Here is a 23615-nt window from a genome sequence, read left to right as displayed (position 1 = left end):
CCATGTCAGAGTGAGCACCTGACCATTAAAAAATAGCCCTGCTCGTTGTTGACCTAAGCAACCCGAAAGATAGTTGCATCTATCAAGTAGGAAATTTAGGTGTCTACGGACAACACCGGCTCTTCGGCTTAGAAATGGAGATGAGCACCAACCCCCAGAGTCAGACATGACTGGATTTAACGTCAGGGGAAAACCTTTACCTTTAACTTATGTGGGGAGACTAATTTAACTAATTTACGACACCATAAAAATCATCCAGCAGTTTTTGAAATGAGGAAGTATCCATCAAGGACTTGGTGCCACAGTGGATGATGAAGCAGCTGCTCCCCCTGTGACCGGAATTGAGCATACCCTCAGTAAGCTGGAAGCTGGAGAATGTTAAATTGCCTCTGCGTCTCTGTCTCTATGTTCATATGGCACTGAATGTTTGAATGTGTACATTGTGATCCGCCCTGAGTGCAACTCATTTTGGTGATTTGTAAACAAGTCAAAGTAGGGAGCAAATGAAGCTGCAGTGGCATTCATGCTTCCCAATCTTGCTTGGTGCTATCATTTTCACCCACAAGATACTAGAGAGCAGTAAGAATTTTGTTATTCTAAAGTGCCATGAAGTCAGCTTATGGCTCCTCCATGAATGAGACATCTCAAACAAATCCTGATATTAGCAGCCTTGTTAAGATCTTGCAGATTCATAACTGTGGCTTCCTTGGTTGCATCAACCTTCCCATTTTCCTGAGTATTATTGGATTTTCTAATGAGTCGTGTTGTTTCATGATACTGTATATCCAAAGTATGATAGCCTCAGTTTGGCCATTATTTAGCCTCTAGGGCAGTGGTTCTCAACCTGGGGTCCCCAGATGTTTTTGGCCTTCATCTCCCAGAAATCTTAATAGCTGGTAAACAAACTGGTTGGGATTTCTGGGAGTTGTAGGCCAAAAAACATCTGGGGACCCCAGGTTGAGAACCACTGCTCTAGGGAGAGTTGTCTTTTTGGCTGTGCATGGTATCCACAAAAAACTTTTTCTGCACCACGTTCTTAAAATGAATTGATTTTTCTTCCTGTTATCCTTCTGTACTGGCCAGATTTTACAGTCAAACATAGAAAGTAGAAACACTATGGCTTAGAAGAACTTGTCAGGATTTTATGATGCTACTATATTGCTGTTGAGATCTGGCTGTGTGGCTGCCTCTGAACCTAAATCAGAATGAATTCTTTTCACCTTCACTCTCAAAAGTCTTGTATGGTTTAAAAAAAAGTAGTGGGGAACACAGTTGCTACTGCTAGGACCACAGAAAAGGAAGCAAGGATGACAATAAACAAAGCATTCAGTGTTGTTCTTTCAAGCTGAAACATTAGGCAGCCAATTCTTTGACTTAGCCTCATATATCTTCTCGCAGCCAGAAAGATCCTTGTAATTTGGAGTCTTGCCTTACTATGTCACAGGCAAGGTTGGAAAGTAACCAGTTGCAGTAATAGGGTTGCCTACAATAAGGTTCATGACACCATTAAAAAGATTTTAAAATAAAGCATGAGAGAGCCAGTGGTTTTCTTAGCAGAATTTGTTCAGAGGAGATTTGCTTTTGCCTCCCTCTGAGGGTACGAATTGCCTAAGGTCACCTATTGATTTGAACTCTAGTCTCCAGAATTATTGTCCAACCATGCTGGCTGTCTTAAGCTGAATGTGCTTGTTCTCTTGCATTCTCGCTCTCTCGCTTTTTCCTACCCTTTTTCTAGTTCGGCCCTGTTGTCCAGAGGAATTCAGGCCTTCAAAACTTCTCTGAAATGTAACTTTTTTCCACAGTGTATGATCTGGATATAGAGCAGTATGGTTTTATGTATTGGTGCATTTATTGTGTTTCTAAAATGGAATCTAGTAAGTCAATAGTACAATAAAACATTAGAACTTTGGTATAATAGAGGAAAAATATGCCAGAATCTTTGAGTGGGAATTCAAAATAAAGAATACAAAACAGTAAATGTCAAAAGCCTAAGAAAAGGGGAGGCAATATGTAAGAGACAATATATTTTTTCTGCCTAAGGCAGATTACCAAACAACATCACTGTTTATCAAAGTCAAAATGCAGGAATACTATGTCATTCAACTGTCCCAAATTAGCAAGTTCAGTTTAATCCTCTGTGTCTCACTTTTTCAGTTGAGTTTTAAATGCCCTCTTTTCCTCCCACTTTCCCCTATTGTCCTCAGCTCATTTCATTTACTATAAACTGAGTTCAAAGTGCAAAAGTAGTTTTCACTCAATTAACTAGAGGGAGAAGAGAGGAGGAGGAATTGTGCTCTTTCCTATAGGCTCAGGCAAAAGTAAAATGCTGCAGTCTCTCCTAGCTTCGGTGTTAATTCTCATTAATAACTTTTACCATCTTGACCATATTCTGATCAATTGCTTGGCCATCCATGGCGCCGCTTTCCTCTGTGAAAAAGTGAAGGGTAGGATGCAATTTTTGTATGACTTGAAATAAAAATTAGCCAATAAAAAACAAGTAAGCTGATTTTTATTTTGTCAGCAAATGAAGATGTACGAATTTTCTTCCCATATCAGTTTATTGACAGAGCAGAGAGCACATGTTAATATCCTTTTCTTTAGATATGGTTACTCGTGATAAATGTTCCCAGATTTTCCTCTCTTCCTAGTTATATTTTTAGGCTACTTACATAAGGAAGACAAATGGCCTCAGTAAACGGGCATTTCCTCTGGAGGATGCAAGCCAGAGACCACCCAGCAGCCATGCAGAAGCTATTGTATCAAGCTGGAAGGTTCTATGAGAGTTCTTTAAATCAGAATACAATTAGCTGAATCCAGTTGAAGAAAGTTGTATCCACAGTGCATGAACTGTTGGTAGGAAATAGATGCCATTCAGATCCAGAAAACCAAATGACAAGTAGAAGGAAATTAAGCTCTATTAACAATAGAAAAACAACTTCTGCAAGTTTGTTACCTGTTTTGGTTGGCCAGTGGACTTGTATAAGAATTTTAACACATAACAGAATACATTTACAGTCGCTGAGCACAGTTTGACCTTTCTGTTATAGCTATATGACACCTTGTCTGTATGATGACTGACTGTTACTGTGTCCTGCTTAGGCACTCTGGAGTCCAGAAAACAGACCTTGCTTTGGTCCAACAAGGCAATTCCTAATATACAATTCTTATGGATTATCATTTATGGAAGGCATACGACAAATTCTTCCACTACCCCAGTGGGTCTCAGCCTTTGGTCTTCCAGGTGTTTTGGACTTCAACTCCTAGAAATCCCAGCCAGCTTACCAGCTGTTTGGAATGGTAGAAACAGAAGTCCAAAACACATGGAGAACCAAAGGCTGAGAACCAAAGTGGACTACTCAATTTACCATTACAGTATTCAGCTCCAAGAGTTCCCTTTCTATATACCTTTTTAGATGCAACAATAAAATCGATAGGATTTATTTACTACTTCTGCTGATAGATCACGATATTCTTGAAAGTTGCAAGTGTGTGGATTTTTATATCTTTTATACTGGGTAAAAGCAAATGTGAAAGTTCCTTCCTCACAAACAAGCAGTAACATGGTTGTTTTATGTCTTTCGGGCTGTGTGGCCATGTTTCAGAAGTATTCTCTCCTGACGTTTTGCCCACATCTATGGCAGGCATCCTCAGAGGTTGTGAGGCCTCACAACCTCTGAGGATGCCTGCCATAGATGTGGGCGAAACGTCAGGAGAGAATACTTCTGGAACATGGCCACACAGCCCGAAAAACATACAACAACCCTGTGATCCTGGCCATGAAAGCCTTCGACAACACAAGCAGTCTCTATATACTCAAGGATGCACACATATATACATTATATAGAGTCCTTAAACTGAATTCAGTCCTTCAGGAAGTCCAACTTTGTTCCTCAGAGGTTCCCTGTAAAACTTCCATCCTGGGGTTGTCTGACTTTTGTACAGGTTTTCCCCATTTATAAGCTTGAAATGTCCAAAAACATTTCATTACTGTGTCATCAAGTCATTTCCAACTTATGGCAATCTTACAAGGAAGCTATCACAGGGTTTTCTTGGCAGAATTTGTTCAGAGGAGATTTGCTTTTGCTTCCCTCTGAGGGTACGAGTTGCCTAAGGTCACCTATTGATTTGAACTCTAGTCTCCAGAATCATTGTCCACCACTGACAACCATGCTGGCTTTCTTAAGCTGAACTTGCTTGTTCTCTTGCATTCTTGCTCTCTCTTTTCTAATTCGGCCCTGTTGACCAGAGGAATTCAGCCCTTCAAAACTTCTCTGAAATGTAATTTTTCTCACCTATGATATAGCTAGACTAGAAAGGCTGTGAGTGATAACTTTTAACTCGGCTTTATTCCTAACACACCCGCTTTTTAAGTGCCTGGTGAGAATGGTTCAGGTTAGCTGATAAATCCAGGAATTAGTAGGACAGAAGAGAGAATCCTTTTGATTTTTAAAATATGCTAAGACGTTTACTGCACCTGGCGTGGCTGAGATCTTAAATGGTGTTATCTTCTTGCAGGTTCAGAAAACTGTCTGGAACAGAAACTGAAAACACCCCGACGGAGGTGTCAGCAGCCCAAAGTGCTGAATAGCCCCGAGGACAACATGTATTATAACCAGTTAAATGTGAGTTCAAAGTGGCAATAAAGCAGTTTTACTGGCTTTGTTTCCAGTTAATAATTTTGTTACTAATACCTGTTCCAGTCCCTCCAACCTCATCCCCACCCTGTGGCCCCCTCCCCTCCCCCAGTCCAGCCCCTCCCCACGTTCTTCAGCTCTCGTCTTGAACATGTGCTTATGCTCTTTATCTGTTGCTTTCATGTCAGGATGTCTGCCTTCACGGTGAATAATTGATGTGGTTTATCAAAGACGAGCAAGATGCATGCTTCATCAGGCTCGCTTGAGCCCTTTGATCAAAAAAATTATGCTGTGACTTCTGATATTATCAGCATCTGCTTGCATTCAACACAAAATCACTTTGAATTAAAAATTAACGACTTGCTGCTTTGCTTTGACTGTGTGTTCTTGCCCCTCTCCACAGGGAACTCTAGAATATCAAGGGAGCAAGAGGAAGCCAAGAAAACTTGGGTAAATAGCTATCTTCTTAGTTCTAAGCAACTGTAAACAGAAGAAGTCCTTTGTGATGTTACAGAAAATGCACAAACTTTCTAGAGAGATTTCTCAAAATAAACAGCGAGTTTAGCTCCACATGGGCTTTCTGCTGCAGAAGCAAATAGAAAGCTTCCACCTAAGGTTGCCAGTGTAAGCATGAGAACTGAGGACCCAAAAAAGTTTTCCCCATAGACTTTAGGCAATGCATTATTTCTCCGTTTTACAATAGATTTGATATAAGCACTGAATTGAGAGTTTAGGAGAGGCAGATTTCTACCATCTCAGATTATAGGTGTGACAGGAGGAAAAGGGATTCAGGGGCCCTTCTGGTCCATAACTTGAACCAGCTGAAGTGATGTGAGGGACATGAAGTCATCTGTTCATAGAAAATCATGTTAAGGGCTGATTTCTATGTACTTTCCCAACACACACAGTTTTTGAGAGAAAGTTTTGTTAAAGCAAAAATAGTGTGCAATGTCATTTATAAAATGTTCCTTGCTGGTTTTCCTGCAAATCACTGTATCATAGTAGAAAGCAAGCTAAAATGATGACAACGGCCATCAAAATTTAACCCAAAACATAATTCCAGTGCTTCAGAATGTAATGTGTGTTTTCCCCATGGAGTAAGCAACAAAATCATTGAACTGAGGTTGGTTTCCCCTGACGTTAAGTCCAGTCATGTCTGACTCAGGGTGTTGGTGCTCATCTCCATTTTTAAGCCGAAGAGCCGGCGTTGTCCGTAGACACGTCCAAGGTCATGTGGCCAGCATGACTGCATGGAATGCTGTTACCTTACCGCCGGAGTGGTACCTATTGATCTACTCACATTGACATGTTTTCGAACTGCTAGGTTGGCAGAAGCTGGAGCTAACAGCGGGAGCTCACTCCGCTCCCCGAGTTTGAACCTGGGACCTTTCAGTCTGCAAGTTTAGCAGCTCAGTGCTTTAACACACTTCGCCACCAGGGCTCGCCACCAGGGCTCACACCAAATTTGGCCACAAAAGACATAGTCATCCAATCTATGTTTTTCAAACAAAAAAACCTAGAAAAATAAAGACCAAATTAGAGGATGAGGAACAGCTGTTTTCCTCCTGGCTGCCGATCAGAAGGGTAGGCCCCGCCCCCATTGTCTCCTAGCAACCCACTCAGCAACAATGGCTCTCAGGGGATAGGCAGAGTTAGGCCTCATTTAGGCTTCTTCCACACTGCCTATAACATACGGATTATCTGATTTGAACTGGATGATATGACAGTGTAGACTCAAGGCCCTTCCACACAGCTATATAACCCAGAATGCCAAGGCAGATAATCCACTTTATCTGTGTTGAACTGGGTTATCTTGAGTCCACACTGCCATATAATCCAGTTCAGTGTGGATTTTATACAGTTGTGTAGAAGGGGCCTCATATAATCCAGTTCTAAACAGATAATATGAGATTATAAATATGATACATAATAATTACTGTGGTATAATAAAACAGAACAATATAATATCTATAATCGGGACAGTAAATAAAGAACAACACTTTCCAAAACAGGGGAAATCCAGACAGGAAACAATCAGGGCCCTCTAACACCTCCAAACAAATTATTCCCCCAGCGAGGAAGCTGAGAAGGGAGAGAAGTAGAATGTATTTTCAAAGTTGTTATTATTATTATTATTATTATTATTATTATTATTATTATTATTATTATTATTTTGCTGTGAACCATGAAAATGAACAGAATCTGGCTCCAAGTATTAAAAAACACAAAAATCAGAACACTAAATAAAGAACAACACTCTGAAAACAGGGGAATTCCAGACAGGAAACAATGAGGGCCAGCTAACAACTCCCAACAAAAAAATCTCCCAGGCAGGACGCAGCCAGGCTTTGAAGCTATATAACCCAGAAATAAATATAATATGTAAAATTACTGTGGTATAATAATACAGAACAATATAATCTCTAAAATCTGGACAGTAAATAAAGAGCAACACTCTGAAAACAGGGAAATTGGAAATTCCAGAAAGGAAAAAATCAGAGCCAGCTAACACCTCCCAACAAAGGATTATCCCAGGAAGGAAGCAGCCAGGCTTTGAAGCTGCAAGGCCATTAAATGGTAATCAAGGTGACTAATTGCAGCATTCCTACTTGCCGCACTGAGACTATTCATTGCTATTCAACCTGGCCAATAAGGATTCCACAAAGTAGAAAGCGGCCAGGCTTGCAAACAGCAAGGCTATTCAGAGCTGTTTAACCTAGCCAACCAAGATTTCCCCTATATAGAAAACCCCCAGGCTTTGAAGCCACAAAGCTACTCTGTCCCATTCAACCTGGCCAATGAAGGATGCCCCTATGTAGAAAGCAGCCAGGTTTTAAGCTGCAAGACCATTCAGTGCAATTCAAGCTGGCCAAACAAAGATCCCCCTACAAAGGAAGCAGCCAGGCTTCAAAGTGGCTCTTTGATTGAGGGTGCTACTCCAGCTCGCCAAACAAGGATTCCCCTAGGTATAACACAGCCAGGCATTGAAGCTGCAAGGCTATTCAGCGCAATTCAACCAGACCAACAAAGGACTAACCATGGTAGAAGGTGGCCAGGCTTTGCAGCAGCGATACTACTCTGTACTATTGAAGCTGACCAACCAAAGATACCCCTAGTTAGCAAGCAGCCAGGCTTTGAAGCAGCGAGGCTATTCATTGCAATTCTAGCAGCCCAAAAATCCATTCCCCTAGAATGCACGTACCCAGCCTTCCAAGCTGCAAGCCTATTCTATTTTATTCCAGCTCACTAAATAAGGACTCCCACAAGAAGAAAATGGCCAGGCTTTGAGGCTGCAAGGCTATTCACTACTATTCCATCTAGCCAACAAATGATTTCCATAAGCCACAGCAATGCGTGGCCAGGCACAGCTAGTATAATATAAAATGGAACAAATAGACTCCCTGTTAATGACTCAAGCACTTTCATTTCCCATGTGTACTACCCTTGTGATCAAAGAGAAAAACAGCAATATGTCAAATTCTCAGGATTTAAAGCTGTCACTGTTCCTTTTGGCTTAGTGATAGGGCTTGACTCTTTTTTGTCATAATAATCCATAGATAGGGATTCCCTTACTGGAACTGTTACTTTTTGAATTTCTTACTAGTTTGCCTATCAGCAAGCATCTGCTTTTTGTATTCTGTCATGTCTCTTTTGTACCCATTACAAATAAACATTTTAATTTAAATATTAATTCAAACATTCATTGAGACTTCAATTTTTAAAAAAGGAGCTATAGCTCAATAGGAGCTAGTGTGGTGTAGTGGTTTGGACCATTAGAGGAAGTTTGATGTGGAAATATGGATGATTCTGGGCAAGTCACACTTTCTCAGTTTCAGGAACAGGCAATGGCAACCCCTCTTTGAATAAATCTTGCTGATACAAGCCAACTCAGAGGCACAAAACAAGAACAAATCACACCCATTTGCACACTAAAGTTTCAGTCGCCTTGCATTTCTAAGTAGGACTAAGAAAACGTCTTGTAGGTTGTAGAATCCCTGCTGCCAATCGGGAACACTGAGCCAAAAGGAACAAAGTTCTCATCCACTATAGGGCAGCTTTCTTTGTTTCTAACATTTTTAATGCATTGCAATTCAAAGTTACTAGTGCTTCCTTTTCCTCTGTAGGCAAATAAAAATGCTTGATTGGGAGGATGAGTATTACAAATCATTATCAGCAGCAGATTCCATCTCTGAAGAAGAGAGTGGTCTTCCTTCCTCCAGAGGGGTGTCTTTTCAGAGCTGAACGTTTACCATTTACCTCCTTTGGTGAATTACCGGTAAGAAATCTAAACATGTTTTGCATTTGTGGTTCATGTATTTCTGTGTATGTTTGTGCGCATCTGTATGCTAGCCTCTGGCTCAGATGTGTCGCCCCTGTTTAGCAGGTATGTATAGATTAGTTTACATTTATGCATGCAGCAGGGTCACATCCAGTTCACATTGGGGTCTGCTATACTGTCAGAGTAATTTAAGCAGCGCAGCAGCAGTTGGGTGGAATCAGTGGAACGCAGAACGAAGAGACATCAGAGGCAATGATATATACAAGTTTTACTGAAAGCAGTAATAAAGACAAACAGACTTGTAGACAATGGACACAGAACTCTCAGCAGACAGCACTCGACTCAACTCAGAACAGAACAGATCTGATGCAATCAGCAATGCACACACACTTGTGTCTGGACACTCCCTGGTTCCAGCCACACATCAAGGACATCACAGCTTCTTAGTAATTAACTCTTTCCAGACTATGTTACACTCTGGATGATGCAATCAATATGCAATACAGGCAAGACACAAATTTCATTTAAACACTACTGTGATATGGATGGTGTGATGGATGATGATGTGACAGGGATGAATCCTTTTTGATCCCACCGCTGCCACCTATTTGTGATATGGATGGTGTGATGGATGATGATGTAACAGGGATGAATCATTTTGATCCCACCGCTGCCACCAATTTGTGATAGGGGAATGATTGTACGATGATTGTGATGGTGATGTGATGTTATGATAGCCAATTTGTGATTGCTGTTTCCTTCCTGCTGAGGGGATTTTTGAGTCTTTTAATCCCTCTAGATTATATATATATCACCTTTATATGAAGGGAAGGATTACAGGGGGTGATCTTTATTTCAAGATCCCAGCCTCTGTCTCTGTAGTTAGGGACTTCTGTGTTGTGGTTCCCTTTCTGAGGTAAATGTGACTATTACTCTTCCCCAATTAGGTGATTTATTAAGGTAACTGCCACCAACGTGAGGCTTTTGAATTATCACCAATGAAATTTGGCTCCACAGACGCAGATGAGATGAAAGGAGTCAGTTGTTAACAAAGAACAACAAGTTTATTGCATACAAAGCTTATGGTTGCAGGTTGATTGATTTACTTATGGAACTTTAGATAAACAAGTGGTTTAATAACTCTTATAACCACCACAACAGTAGTCTTTGGTGTAAATCCACTCTCACTCTCCTACTGATGATATAAATTGTAGCGAACTCTAACCTCAGCTGAGCTCCTTAGTGAACAATGTCCCAACTACAATAAAACTTTTAATTTGATCTACTACCGACCAAATCCCTGATCACTAGTCTTTTCTCAACTAGAGATCTTAACCAGGCTCCCTTTAGTCTGCCTTGACTAAAGATTTTTGGTCAGGCCTGCCTCCTCAACCCTTCTTGACTGAAAAGCCTCCAGCCACGCACACATACACTCTCACTCCCTGGCTTCTTTTTTTAAAACTGCCCTTTTTTCCTTTTCTTGGCTCCGCCCACTTCTCCCTCTGATGAGCTAGCCAGCTTCGTCTCCTTGGTAACCGCACTACTGTGGATTGAAACAAGATGGCTTCTGTTTCAGCTACTGTTAACTAAACACAACAGTCAAAATTAAACACAATAACTATGACTTCTCCACACTACCAATACACAAATCCCACATTAACATATACCACATTGCAGAGTGTCCAAAAGAGGTCAAATGAACTAAATCTGCCTAAAACATTTGGAACCTGCAATCTCATACTTGTGACTTCTTTCTATAAAATATCACTCATGATGATAATCCAGAGCAAGTTTTTGTAGCAATCTCAGTTCTACAAACAACTTTTGCTTGAAAATCAATATATGACGCAGCATTGTGGAGGATGGGGTACAGTATTACAAGAACTCTGAAAAATTGAGTTGATTTACAAAGCTAAGAAGAATGAGCACAACGAGGGGAGAAATACAATAGCCCTTGAATATGCTGAATGTGTGGTTTTTTGCTTTATCGTGCAAAAGATGTCATTTTTTAAAGGATAGAACACATTGATCCTATTTCCCCAGAGGAATACAAGGGGGAACCACAAATCAAAAGCCTCAATTGTAAAATAGTTAATAGAGTATTACTAAATCACTTAACTTAGCATTTTACAATGTCTTTCTGACTAAGGGTGGAAATAACAGGAGTGGGGCCAGTATGTGGATAACTTGTAGAAAAAAACTTCATAATGTTTAGTATGCCATTTGTATAAAAAACACATACAGTGTTCCCTCACTACTTTGCAGTTCACTTTTTGCGGATTCGCTGTTTCATGGTTTTTCAATAAACTCTAAAAGACTATTATAAATCATAAAAAATTACAATTTACAGCCTAAGTAAGGGAGGAAGGAGAAGCCAAAGGAAAAGAAAAGGAGCCCAAGTGGTAACGGGAGGAGAAGGAGGCGATTTATCAACACACGATTGGTTGATAAAGACTTTAAAAAGTGTATAACTACTAAAATAATGTATAAATATTAAAATAAATATAGTGTCCCTACTTCGCGGATTTTCACTTATTGCGGGTGGTCCTGGAACCTAACCCCAGCGATAAGTGAGGGAACACTGTACATTGGATCAGACCAAAGGTCTAAATCAGGTTTGGGCAAACTTCAGCCCTCCAGGTATTTTGGACTTCAACCATTCCTAATAGCCGGTAAGCTGGTTGGCATTTCTGGGCATTGAAGTCCAAAACACCCGTGGGCCAAAATTTGCCCATGTCTGGTCTAAATAGTCTGGCACCCCATTTCCCTCCCTGGAGAACCAGATGGTTCAATGGGAAGCCCACCAGAAGGGCATGCAGGCCATTGGTGTCTCACGCAGTTCTTGCCCAGTGACTGGTCTTCAGAGCCTTACTGTCTCTAATTCTACATGTGATCAATAGCCATTATAACTCATAGCCATTAACATTAATTTGTCCAAACCTCTTTTTAAAAACCACCCCAATTGGTGGCCAATTTATGATAGGAAATGTCATGGTTTAACTGTGTGTGTTCTGGGATGATGAACTTCCTAAATCTCTCTGCCCATTTCTTCACATGCAAAATCTTTGTGTTCTTCACATGCAAAATCTTTGTGAAAAAGTATGCTATCCTCGTATTATAACAGGGTGTCTTCCAAAACAAGGCAGACATTCAGTGTCCCATGCAATATAAAAAACATTTTAAATTAACATTTAAATAAAATTAAGAACAGATAAAAACAGTCCTTGACAAGCAAATGGACTATGGCCTCATCAAATGCATTGAGCAGTTCAGTTCTGTTTAAAAATAGGAGCATGAAATCTAAGAAAATAAAATTACAAGTGGCACTACAAATAACTGGATGCTAGCAGGATGGTCAGTTGGATAGGGGCAATGAAATATTACTCAGCTGCCTCTCCATAAGCTAATGTACACAGGTATGTTTTTAATAGCTTCTTAAAGGACAGGAGTGGAGGGGCAGTTCTAACCTCCTTAGGGAGGGAGTTCCAGAAAGAAGGAGTGACCATGGAGAAGGCCCTCTCTCTCGTCCCCACCAGCCACGCTTGGGGCAGGGGTGGGATCGAGAGGAGGGCCCCCTCCTATATAGATCCATGGTTCCCAACCTTTGGTCTCTAATTGTTGTTGGACTGTAGTCCCCACCACAACCTGGCTACTGCTTTTGCTGAGTGGAGATGATGAGAGTTGGAAACTGCGGAGAAGAGAGACGTCGGATGTTTATTTAATTTATATTATATTATAACTGCTGCCACCAATTGTAAAGATGCAACCACCAAAGACGCAGGGAGATGTAACACGTTTGTTCTGGCACAAAGCTTAATGGTTGCAGTAACTTTCTCTTTAGAGGCACTTTGGTTAACAGTTGCAATGCTAGAATGAGGTGTTTCAAACTTTTTAAAATGTCACTTCTTTCTTTATTGCTCTAAACTGCAGTCACCCTATGAATTACAATCACAGATTATCTGTTCCTCATCAGGAGACAGACTACTTTAAAATAAGTCACCAAACTTATTTTAAATTGACTCAAAAATAAGCATTTGAGTCTCCCTGATCCCTTCAACTGAGGGTCAGTCTTCACTGTACCTCATCAGGGCACAAACTACCTTAAAATAAGTCACCAAACGTATTTTAAATTGACTTTAAAAAAGCATTTGAGCCTCCCTGATCCCTTCAACTGAGGGTCAGTCTTCACTGTACTTCATCAGGGCACAGACTACCTTAAAATAAGTCACCAAACTTATTTTAAATTGATTCAAAATAAGCATTTGAGTCTCCCTGATCCCTTCAACTGAGGGTCAGTCTTCACTGTACCTCATCAGGGCACAGACTAACTGCTTCTTTTTCAAACCTGCACTTCTCCACCAGAACGGCAGTTGGCGCCGCCCACTTCTCCATGGCAACCAACTTATGAGTGCAGAGTAACTGAAATATTGACCCTTTTAAAACACAATTAAACATGACATCTGTAAACTAAAAAATTCACACTTCGTTACAGGAACCATGGTGAAGAATATATAAAAATCATAATAGACACAAAAATCTATAGAAAGGTTACCAGTTCCTTCTCAGCATTCAGCTACTTTTTAGACTGTGATTCTCGGAACCTCACAGTTAGCATGGCCATTGGCTGAGAGATTATGGGAGTTGTACTTTTTTAAAGGATTTTTTCAAGCTTTGCCAACAATATTGTTAATGGGAAAATCCATGCCTTCCTACCCCTTAGCAACTGTGAGGGCTGCAGCCATGTTAGAGCCTACATTTTGTCTCAGATGTTACTTCTGTTGTGAATTAAGCTGTTGTAGGAGGATGTCAGTGCAAGCAGAACCCATTCCCCTCCTTTGTGCTCTTTAGTTAGCCCAATAAAGGTGTCCGTGTTTTGCACATTTTGGATTTTGTTATATCCCAAAAGGTTGGTTCTATCACTGTTTATCAAGAAATGAGTCTCATTCAGTTCTCAGTTACAATACTTAGGGATGCCGCCTTAAGATCCTTTCATGTAAATCGTTTGATGATTTGATGACTCATCACTGAGCATGTGAACTGACTCTCCCAAAAGCTTTCTGTTTGAAGGATTGTAAAATGAGATCAAAATTATTTCAGAGCTGGGGGTTGTCTGAACTTTATTGGTTTATTCACACATCAGCCAATTCTTTGGTGGTTCACTTGTCAAGCAATAGACATGCAAGTATGACATTGGCCTTAGAGAAACAGTTAACTGCTGTGCCTGCTCTAATGAAGGAATACAGCACTATTTCAGAGAAAGAAAAACATTGTTCATAATGCAGAATAGAGAGTTAACTGTGCTGTAAATTTAATCAATTTCATTAAGGGAGAAGCAAATTCCTGGAACTGGGGGAAGGCATTTGGTAGAGAATTTTGTGAACTCTGTGGTGGAGAAGAGCACACAAGCAGTCTAGAAAAGCAGTAATGCAGTAGAGTCTCATTTATCCAAGCCTCGCTTATCTAAGCCTCTGGATTATCCAAGCCATTTTTGTACTCAATGTTTTCAATATATTGTGATATTTTGGTGCTAAATGCGTAAATACAGTAATTACAACATAACATGACTGCGTATTGAACTACTTTTTCTGTCAAATTTGTTGTATAAAATGATGTTTTGGTGCTTAATTTGTAAAATCATAATTTAATTTGATGTTTAATAGGCTTTTCCTTAATCTCTCCTTATTATCCAAGATATTCGCTTATCCAAGCTTCTGCCGGCCCGTTTAGCTTGGATAAGTGAGACTCTACTGTACTTTGTTCTAAGTCCACACATTTCTATGTCTTTCACTGAATTGTATGTGAGAAAACCAGGAATTATGGCATTCTATATAACCTGATATGGTTAAAGACCCTAACCTTAACCCTAACCCATGAAGTCAAGTGAAGATGTTTACCAGAGCAAACAAAAGTCAGCTGAAGGACTGCATGTGCCCCCACAAGCTTCTTACAAGTGACCATATTCTAGACCCACACATTCAGCCACCTAATTTGCAAATTATGCAAATAAATATAATGGCTCAGTGTGTTAAAGTGCTGAGCTACTGAACTTGCAGACCGAAAGGTCCCAGGTTCAAATCTGGAGAGCAGAGTGAGCGCCCACTGTTAGCTCCAGCTCCTGCCAACCTAGCAGTTCAAAAACATGCAAATGTGAGTAGATCAATAGGTACCGCCCCGGCGAGAAGGTAACAGCATTCCATGCAGTCATGCCGGCCACATTACCTTGGAGGTGTCTACGGACAACGCCGGCTCTTTGGCTTAGAAATTGAGATGAGCACCAACCCCCAGAGTCGGACACGACTGGACGTAACGTCAGGGAAAACCTTTACCTTTACCTAAATGTCAATCATAGGTGTCAGACTTTATTTAGTAAGGCATGGGTAAGTTTGTTTCTCACAAAACAATTGGACAGAAAGGTGAATTTTAAAAAATAATCATGCTTAATTTCCCCCAAAAAGTAACTTACAGATACAGTTATGAGATTAGATCTAGTTCAGAGCTTCTGTAGCTTTATCCATAGACCTTGGAATAAGAGAAGATATCATAAAATTCCATTGATCAGAATGAAATGATCTATCCTCTCTCACCTTCCAAATGCCAACATTCAGCCTCAGCCGTCCTCTCTTAACAGAGTATTTCCTTGCCAGGGAAGAGCAGGAAAGGGGGCAAGGAGGAAGGCCCAGTTCTGTTCTTACAGAAGCTCCATCCAAGTACAGTTTGGCAACTCTACCAAGATACCCACCTCCACCTGATGGACAGGGTGGCCCTATCAGGTAGAGAAGAGAATGCAGCCCAGAAAGAGTACAGATTTTCAACTGGAGATCTTCCTTTGACCCACAGGCTGAAGCTTCCCCATAAACTTACTGAGCAGCACATTCAATGTCTGCCTAACACTTTACTACATTTACATCTAGTCCTATAGGAAGAACATGCTAAGAAACAGGAATCAGAACAATATAGAAGGGGTAGCAATTGTGTGGCCTTCCAGATGTTGTTGGTGTCTTACTCTCAGCATTCTTTGTCATTGGAAATGCTGACTGTAGAGCTGATGGGAGTTGCAATAAACAAGATCTGAGGCCATCGCATGTTGATTGGAAGAAAAGTCTCTGCTCAAAGTGGAGCATTAGGGCCCTTCCACACAGCCATATAAGCCAGAATATCAAGGCAGACATTCCCACAATATCTGCTTTGAACTGGGCCGGGCTGTGGCGCAGCTGGCTAGTAACCAGCTGCAATAAATCACTACTGACCGAGAGGTCATGAGCTTGAAGCCCGGGTCGGGTTAAGCCCCCGACCATTAAATAACCCGGCTTGCTGTTGACCTATGCAGCCCTGAAAGACAGTTACACCTGTCAATTAGGGAAATTTAGGTACGCTTTATGCGGGAGGCTAATTTAACTAATTTACAACATCATAAAACTGCCAGCAAAACACGAGGAAAGGAATGAGGAAGTACAGCCACTAGTGGACAGTGAAGCAACAACTCCCCCTGTGGCCGGAATTGTGAAGCTGGAAAACAATGTTAAATGCCTCTGTGTCTGTCTATATATGTTGTTTGTCTGTTGGCATTGAATGTTTGCCATATATGTGTTCATTGTAATCCGCCCTGAGTCCCCTTCGGGGTGAGAAGGGCGGAATACAAATACTGTAAATAAATAAATAAATACATTATCTGAGTCCCCACTGCTATATATCCCAATTCAAAGCAGAAAATGTGGGATTTTATTCAGCTGTGTGGAAGGGGCCTTAGTCAACAGGTTCCTCTGTGGGTACACTTTTTAATACAGAAAGGCATCGATCTTAACTATTCATGACATTTGCAATTAGTTTTCCTTAGTGAGCGCAAGGAAAACACCCAATGAATATCCTCAGAGCAACTGAATTAGAAGCACCATTTCAGTTACAGTCAAGTTAATCCGCAAAACCTGGTACAGGAAGCTCACCCTTATTAAATTAACATTCCATGTTGGTTTTTTATTGATCTGATTCTCAGGCTTAATGATTAGCACACAGTGATGTTTTAATAATAACCTTGTACTCTATCCCTCTCATTTTGCTTGGTTGTAGTATCCAAAGGTGTGGTGAAAGCCAACCTGCCATAAACATTCTGCAGAAGCCTTTAAGAGGCTGGAAGGAAAAGTAAGGATTCTGTTGTGCTGCATGTTAAGGGGCTTCCCAGAATCCCACCCTACCAGATAAAAGGAAAGCTGGAGTGCGAACATCAAAGAATTGTTAATGACAAGAGATACCACGAAGGGTTAGCATCCCTTTTGTTTCAGGCCTCTCACACCTGCAGTGCATCGAAGACACAGTCTTTGTTGGTCTATCTGAATTACTTCTATTAACATTTACAGAGAAAGTCCTTGGCAAAACCCCTGATATTGCTTCTGGCCTTCTCTGCCTCCCTTTTGAAAGAAAAGTCAGATATTAGTTCTCTGTGGGTTTCCTTTATGATACAGTATTTGCAGCAAAGGGGAACTCCAAAAGCCAGGATTCTGTTGATTGCAAATGAGCCTGTTTGAAAGGGAGAGGAGAGCTTTTGTTCTTGGAGAGAGAAGGGGAAAGGAGTGATATCGGCAAATCCACAAGAAAGTGCACATAAGAGGCTCACACATTAGCAAGAGCAAAACCAGAGCGTGAAATTTAGATTAGGCCACCACAGGCTGTCAGAGGAAGCAGTGGGAGGGAGGAGGCCGAGGAAGGAGAAGTATTGGGAAAACTTGGCATGGCTGAAGGTGTAACCTGTTTCCTTTGGCCCTTGAAAAACAGTTTAACAGATGGTGGAGCCAGCTGTCTTTTTCAGCCTTTTAATAAACTCTTCAGTGGTAGCAGTTTGGGAAGGAAGTGGCTGAAGGTTTTTCGGCTGGAAGGAGAGAGAAAGAGAGAGAGTGAGACTGAAACCAAGAAATCTGCCCCAGTTGTATTTGCCAAGTAGCAGAATTGGAAACCTTGTATTTACCAAAACTTTAAAAAGGGAAGAAATCTAATTGAGGTCATTTTTGCTGGATGATCTGGATTTTATCTCTCCAAATGCCTGTTTTTCCTATGACAAATAAATAACAAGCAAGCCGGCATATGGAAATACTTAATACATTGTTATCTTTCTGTGTCATTTCAATTCTAGCCTTTGCAAAGGAGGTGCCTAATTGGAAATCTTAAATGAGCTGTAGAATGAGAAATTGAGTCAGGTTTCAAAGGTATGAGACTATAACAAAATACAGTAGAGTCTCACGTATCCAACACTCGCTTATCCAACGTTTTGGATTATGCAACGCATTTTTGTAGTCAGTGTTTTCAATATATCGTGATATTTTGGTGCTAAATTTGTAAATACAGTAATTACAACATAACATTACTGCGTACTGAACTACTTTTTCTGTCACATTTGTTGTATAACATGATGTTTTGGTGCTTAATTTGTAAAATCATAACCTAATTTGATGTTTAATAGGCTTTTCCTTAATCCCTCCTTATTATCCAAGATATTCGCTTATCCAAGCTTCTGCCGGCCAGTTTAGCTTGGATAAGTGAGACTCTACTGTACATTGTTATCTTTCTGTGTCATTTCAATTCCAGCCTTTGCAAAGGAGGTGCCTAATTGGAAATCGTAAATGAGCTGTAGAATGAGAAATTGAGTCAGGTTTCAAAGGTATGAGACTATAACAAAATAATAGTCAAAATGACCTATTTTTATCCCATGGAGAGCCATGCTTTAAGGTTCAGGCAACCAACCATGAGAAAGAGATCAGTCAATGAACTTGTAAAACTTGGTGGTATAAAATGTCACTGGTGCAGCATTTCTGAACATGACTGCGTTACTGAGAGTTTTGATACCAGCATTTATAATCTATGTTTTCTTCACATCTGATACTGTGAGAGTTTTTGAAAAAGAAATATCGTGGTGGGTTGTCTTTGCTTTTTTTCCAATAAGGTCTCCTGTTTTTTAAAAAAAATAATAATAATATTCTCAATACGACAGTTAAATGGCAATTCCCAATTATGTGAGAGATGTTTCATTTCAAAACCATGTCTGGTGTTATGATTGAGCCTCGTGGCTCTGTTTCTGACAGGCGTGGGCGTAAGACTCCTCGAGAGTCGGATACTCTCGAGGAGCGAGAGAGAAAAAGACTGCGAGACATATTTGCAGCACCCTCTGACGAAGAGTCTTTCGAAGGGTTCACGGAGAGAATGGAGGAAGGGCTGGTTAGCTCAGAGGAGGATGAGATGGATTGGACTCGGGTAAGGGAGGAATTGGGGGCCACTGGCCATGATGGGACAGAAGATGAATGGGGACCTTCAGGATTAGACCCATGGCTTAGCTGGAGGGATGGGACGGGATCCACAGCTGGAGATGCTGTTGGGCGTAGTCAGAGGTGTTCCAGCTCTGACGAGGAAAGTGATGAGGAAACGCCCGGGTTAAGGAGGACAGCTGACAGTGATGAAGATTTGTAACTGGCATAAAATGGGGCTTGGGAGCAATTGCAAATTGCGTCGGGCAAGGTAATCTGGGCAAACGCTTGGGATCCGTGTGTGTGTGGGACGCTTCCCTGAAGACTTGTGTGCTTTCCTGTGCTGTGACGTAAGTTGATTGAAATCCAGGGTCAGACGGCGGGAGGGATTGTGTGGGCATTTGTTTGTGCAAACCTGTGCTTACTCTTATTAGCTTGACCTTCCGTCGTCTTTCTGACGGACGCCATCTCCTGCTTTGAGAACCCGGACTGAACTGACCACGGCTTGTCTTCCCCCCTTCTTGGACTTGGAAAAACTACAAACGTCTGCTTCTGGCTTTGATTTACGGAACGGAACTGGTCTACTCTACTTCTACAATCCTTGGCTGAATTGCTCGTGTTGGAGATCCTGTCTACTGTGTGTGTGTGGGAGCGACGCAAGTTACTCTAAGCACAGTGCTGGCAGCAGAGAGGAATCTGCTGCCAATTAGTTGCATTCTTTGTATCTTTTGTTCCTTGGCTTTCGTTCTGTTAATACCTAGGCTGAAGCAAGCAGTTTGTTTTTACCCGGATTAAACTCCGGTTTAATCCGGTTTATCTTTTGAACATTTACTTTTGTCCCTTTTTGCTCCTAAAGGCAAAAACTGCCTGGCCCTTGTGTTTTTACGGGCATTTTTGAGTTCTGTAATCTAATAAACTCTGTTACTTTGAATCTTGTGGCGTTCTGTCCTTGACAGATTGCCCGACGCCTATAAAAAGTTTATTGCAGCAATAAACCCGTCAGGAAGACGATGGATGAGTTAAGAGCCAAAGTAGACCAATTGCAAACGGCTTTAAGCCAAACAGCTTTTGCTGTGAAAGGACATGTTTTGACTCCTGAACGCTTTGACGGAACCAGGTGCAAGTTGCCAACCTTTTTGGCACAAGTGGAGCTTTATTTTTCTCAGCTCAGTGCTCATGCTTTTCCTACTGACACTAGCAAGGTGGCTTTTATTTTGAGTTTGTTGACCGGTCCCGCAGGACAATGGGCCACTAATTTAATTTTGGGAAATGACCCAGTCAAGGACAATTTGAATAATTTCAAAAGGTTGTTAACTGATACTTTTGGGGATCCTCTCCGCACGGAGAACGCTGGGTGGGCTCTGTATCGGTTGAAACAGGGAAAGGGGACTGTTTTGGATTACTTAAATAAGTTTAACCTGTATCGCCACCAGCTGGATTGGGGGGAAAATGCATTCATGCTTTTATTTACTGCCGGGTTAAGTGATATGCTCCAGGATGAATTAGCACGCTTGGAGCCGGCTGAAAGCTGGGACGCCTTAGTAGCTAAGGTGTTGCGTTTAGACGCAAGGTTCGAGGCTCGTAAACACTCAAAAGCAATGTGTGCGCCACCTATGCATGTAACCAGGGCACCTGTGGTGATGGGGGAAGAGCCCATGGAGCTTGGGGTCTTTAAAAAACTGTCTACAGAGGAAAAGAGCCGTAGGAGGCAGCTGGGCTTGTGTTTGTACTGTGGGAATGCTGGGCATTTTGCCAAAAATTGTAATATGAAACCTTCCCAGCTTTCGGGAAAAGGCCAGCCCTAGTGCGACGTGAGTCCAACGCACTAGGGCTCCTCAAGCAGTCAACTGAGGGGAGGAAGCATGTTTTCGTACCCATTACATTATCTGTTGGGGGAAGGGAACTTGTTTCTACTCTGGCACTGCTGGACTCAGGAGCTACGGTCTCCTATGTAGATATTGAGTTTGCTAAGAAGCATGGCATTCCTAGAGTGCGCAAGGCATGCGACGTGTGGGTGGAGGGAGCAGATGGGAGACTGCTGGAGACTGGGGTGGTTAACCAGGAAACCTCAGCAGTAACGTGGGAGGTGCAGGGAGTAACGGGAACGTTTGTGTGGGATATTACGAGCTTGCCTAGATATGATGTGATCCTGGGGATGGATTGGCTAGCTGTAGTAAACCCACAAGTGGATTGGGCAACACGTAAAGTTATCTTAAAGAGGCAGGATTGTTGCACTCTAAACGTTACTCATGCTGATATGGAGGGAGTGCCTGCTGAGTATGGGGAGTTCTCTGATGTATTTTGTAAAAGAGAAGCGGACAAATTACCACCGCACAGGCCATATGATTGCGCCATCAAGTTGGCAGAAGGTGCGAAACTGCCAGCAGGGAGGCTGTATGCCTTGACTGTACCGGAAAGGCAAGCTTTGCGGGAGTTTTTAGATGACAATTTAGCCAAGGGGTTTATTCGCCCATCTAGTTCTCCAACTGCGGCACCAGTATTCTTTGTAGCCAAAAAGACTGGGGAACTTAGGCTGGTCTGCGACTATCGGATCCTAAACAAATACACCATTCGGGATAGGTACCCGCTCCCTTTAATCTCGGAACTGTTATCAAGGGTGCAAGGGGCTAAGGTCTTTACCAAGCTTGACCTGCGGGGGGCCTATAACTTAATCCGTATACGGGAAGGGGATGAATGGAAGACGGCATTTAACACGTGTTTCGGATGCCACGAGTTCCGAGTCATGCCTTTTGGGCTTTGTAATGCTCCTGCGGTCTTCCAGAGGTTCATGAACGATGTGTTCAGGGACCTAATTGACCAATTTTTAGTGATTTATTTGGATGATATCTTGATTTTTTCTAAGGACGAGAAAGAACATCGTCAACATGTCAAGCAGGTTCTGCACCGACTGCGGGCTAATGGGCTTTTCGCCAAGGCTTCCAAATGCGTCTTTCATGTGCCTGAAGTGGAGTTCCTAGGTCATGTAGTGTCAGGTAGGGAACTTAAAATGGACCCACATAAGGTTGACGCCGTCAACTCATGGCAGGAGCTGAAAACTAAGAAGGATGTACAAAGGTTCTTAGGTTTTGCTAATTACTACCGGGAGTTTATTCCGAATTTTGCAAAGCTCACGGTACCTTTGACGCAGCTTCTGCGCAAGAAACAGCCATTTGTGTGGGGGCGGGAAGCTCACGAGGCGTTTCTACAACTTAAGTCTAGTTTTCAATCAGACAACATACTAACCCATCCTGATGTTGACAAACCGTTCGTGGTAGAAGCGGACGCTTCTAGCTACGCGTTGGGGGCTGTATTGTCTCAGAAAGATTCCTCAGGGACCTTGCGTCCCTGTGGATTTTACTCGCGGCAACTAACACCCTTCGAGCAGAACTATACCATATGGGAGAAGGAGTTGTTGGCGATTAAGGTGGCGTTTGAGGTGTGGCGGCACTGGCTTGAAGGGGCACGGCACCAGATCGTGGTCAGATCTGATCACAAGAATTTAGAGCACTTGCAAACAGCAAAGAAGTTAAACCAGCGTCAAATCCGATGGGCTTTGTTTTTCTCCAGGTTTAACTTCAAGGTGCAGTTCGTAGAGGGGAAGGCAAACTTGCGGGCCGATGCTTTATCCCGCAAGCCGGAGTTTAAGACCAATGAGCAGGTTGTATGTCAGACCATCTTGCCTACTGCCTCTCTGTGTGTTGTAGATAATGAGCTCGGGTTACATGACCAGATCCTTGAGGCTCAGAGGGATGATGTGTGGACACAGGAGCAACTGATGCTGCTCTCAGCAGGTAATCGTACCATACTGCCGCATCTACAAGATCAAGACGGAGTATTGGTACGCAGGGGGCAGGTCTACGTACCAGTGGGGGCCCTCAGGTTGGAGGTGATTAGAGCCCACCATGACGAACCCATGGCTGGGCACTTTGGCAGATTCAAGACCGTGCAGCTCATTACCAGGAGCTATTGGTGGCCAAAGATGCGGCAAGACATTCTGCGCTTTTGTGACAGCTGCGCCGTTTGCCAGCAGAGTAAGACGCCTGTTGGGCGCCCTAGAGGGTTGTTGTCGTCTTTACCTGTTCCGGACAGGCCATGGCAAATCATTTCCATGGATTTCATTTCAGATTTGCCTAAGTCTGGGGGTTATACTTGTATTTGGGTGGTGGTGGATTTATTTAGTAAACTGGCTCATTTTATTCCTTGTTCAACCATTCCGGCGGCCCCTACGTTGGCCTTACTATTTACTAAGCACATCTATCGTTTGCACGGAGCACCCGAGGTGATTATTTCAGATAGGGCTCCGCAATTTGTGTCACGCTTTTGGAAACATTTCCATGAGTGCTTGGGGACTAAGTTAAACGTTTCTTCAGCCTTTCATCCGCAAACGGATGGACAGTCGGAACGGGTTAATGGGCTCTTAGAGCAATATCTGCGTTGTTTTTGTTTAGATCAACCCACGGCTTGGGTGAAGTGGCT

General features: G+C 42.1%; 1 protein-coding gene across 1 annotated transcript in view; it reads left to right on the top strand.

The window, feature by feature from the left end:
- The window catches only part of myo3b (myosin IIIB), a 316686-nt gene that overhangs the window by 284134 nt on the left and 8937 nt on the right, over positions 1–23615 (top strand). Inside the window, exons 32-34 of the mRNA XM_008119035.3 lie at positions 4516–4622; positions 5038–5084; positions 8759–8910. Coding sequence (XP_008117242.1) covers positions 4516–4622; positions 5038–5084; positions 8759–8876 — 272 coding nt within the window. The 3' untranslated portion in view covers positions 8877–8910. The remainder of the gene's footprint in view (positions 1–4515; positions 4623–5037; positions 5085–8758; positions 8911–23615) is intronic.

This window comes from Anolis carolinensis, chromosome 1 (genome assembly GCF_035594765.1).
Source record: "Anolis carolinensis isolate JA03-04 chromosome 1, rAnoCar3.1.pri, whole genome shotgun sequence".
Taxonomy (NCBI): domain Eukaryota; kingdom Metazoa; phylum Chordata; class Lepidosauria; order Squamata; family Dactyloidae; genus Anolis; species Anolis carolinensis.
This window is presented reverse-complemented; position numbering and strand designations above follow the sequence as displayed.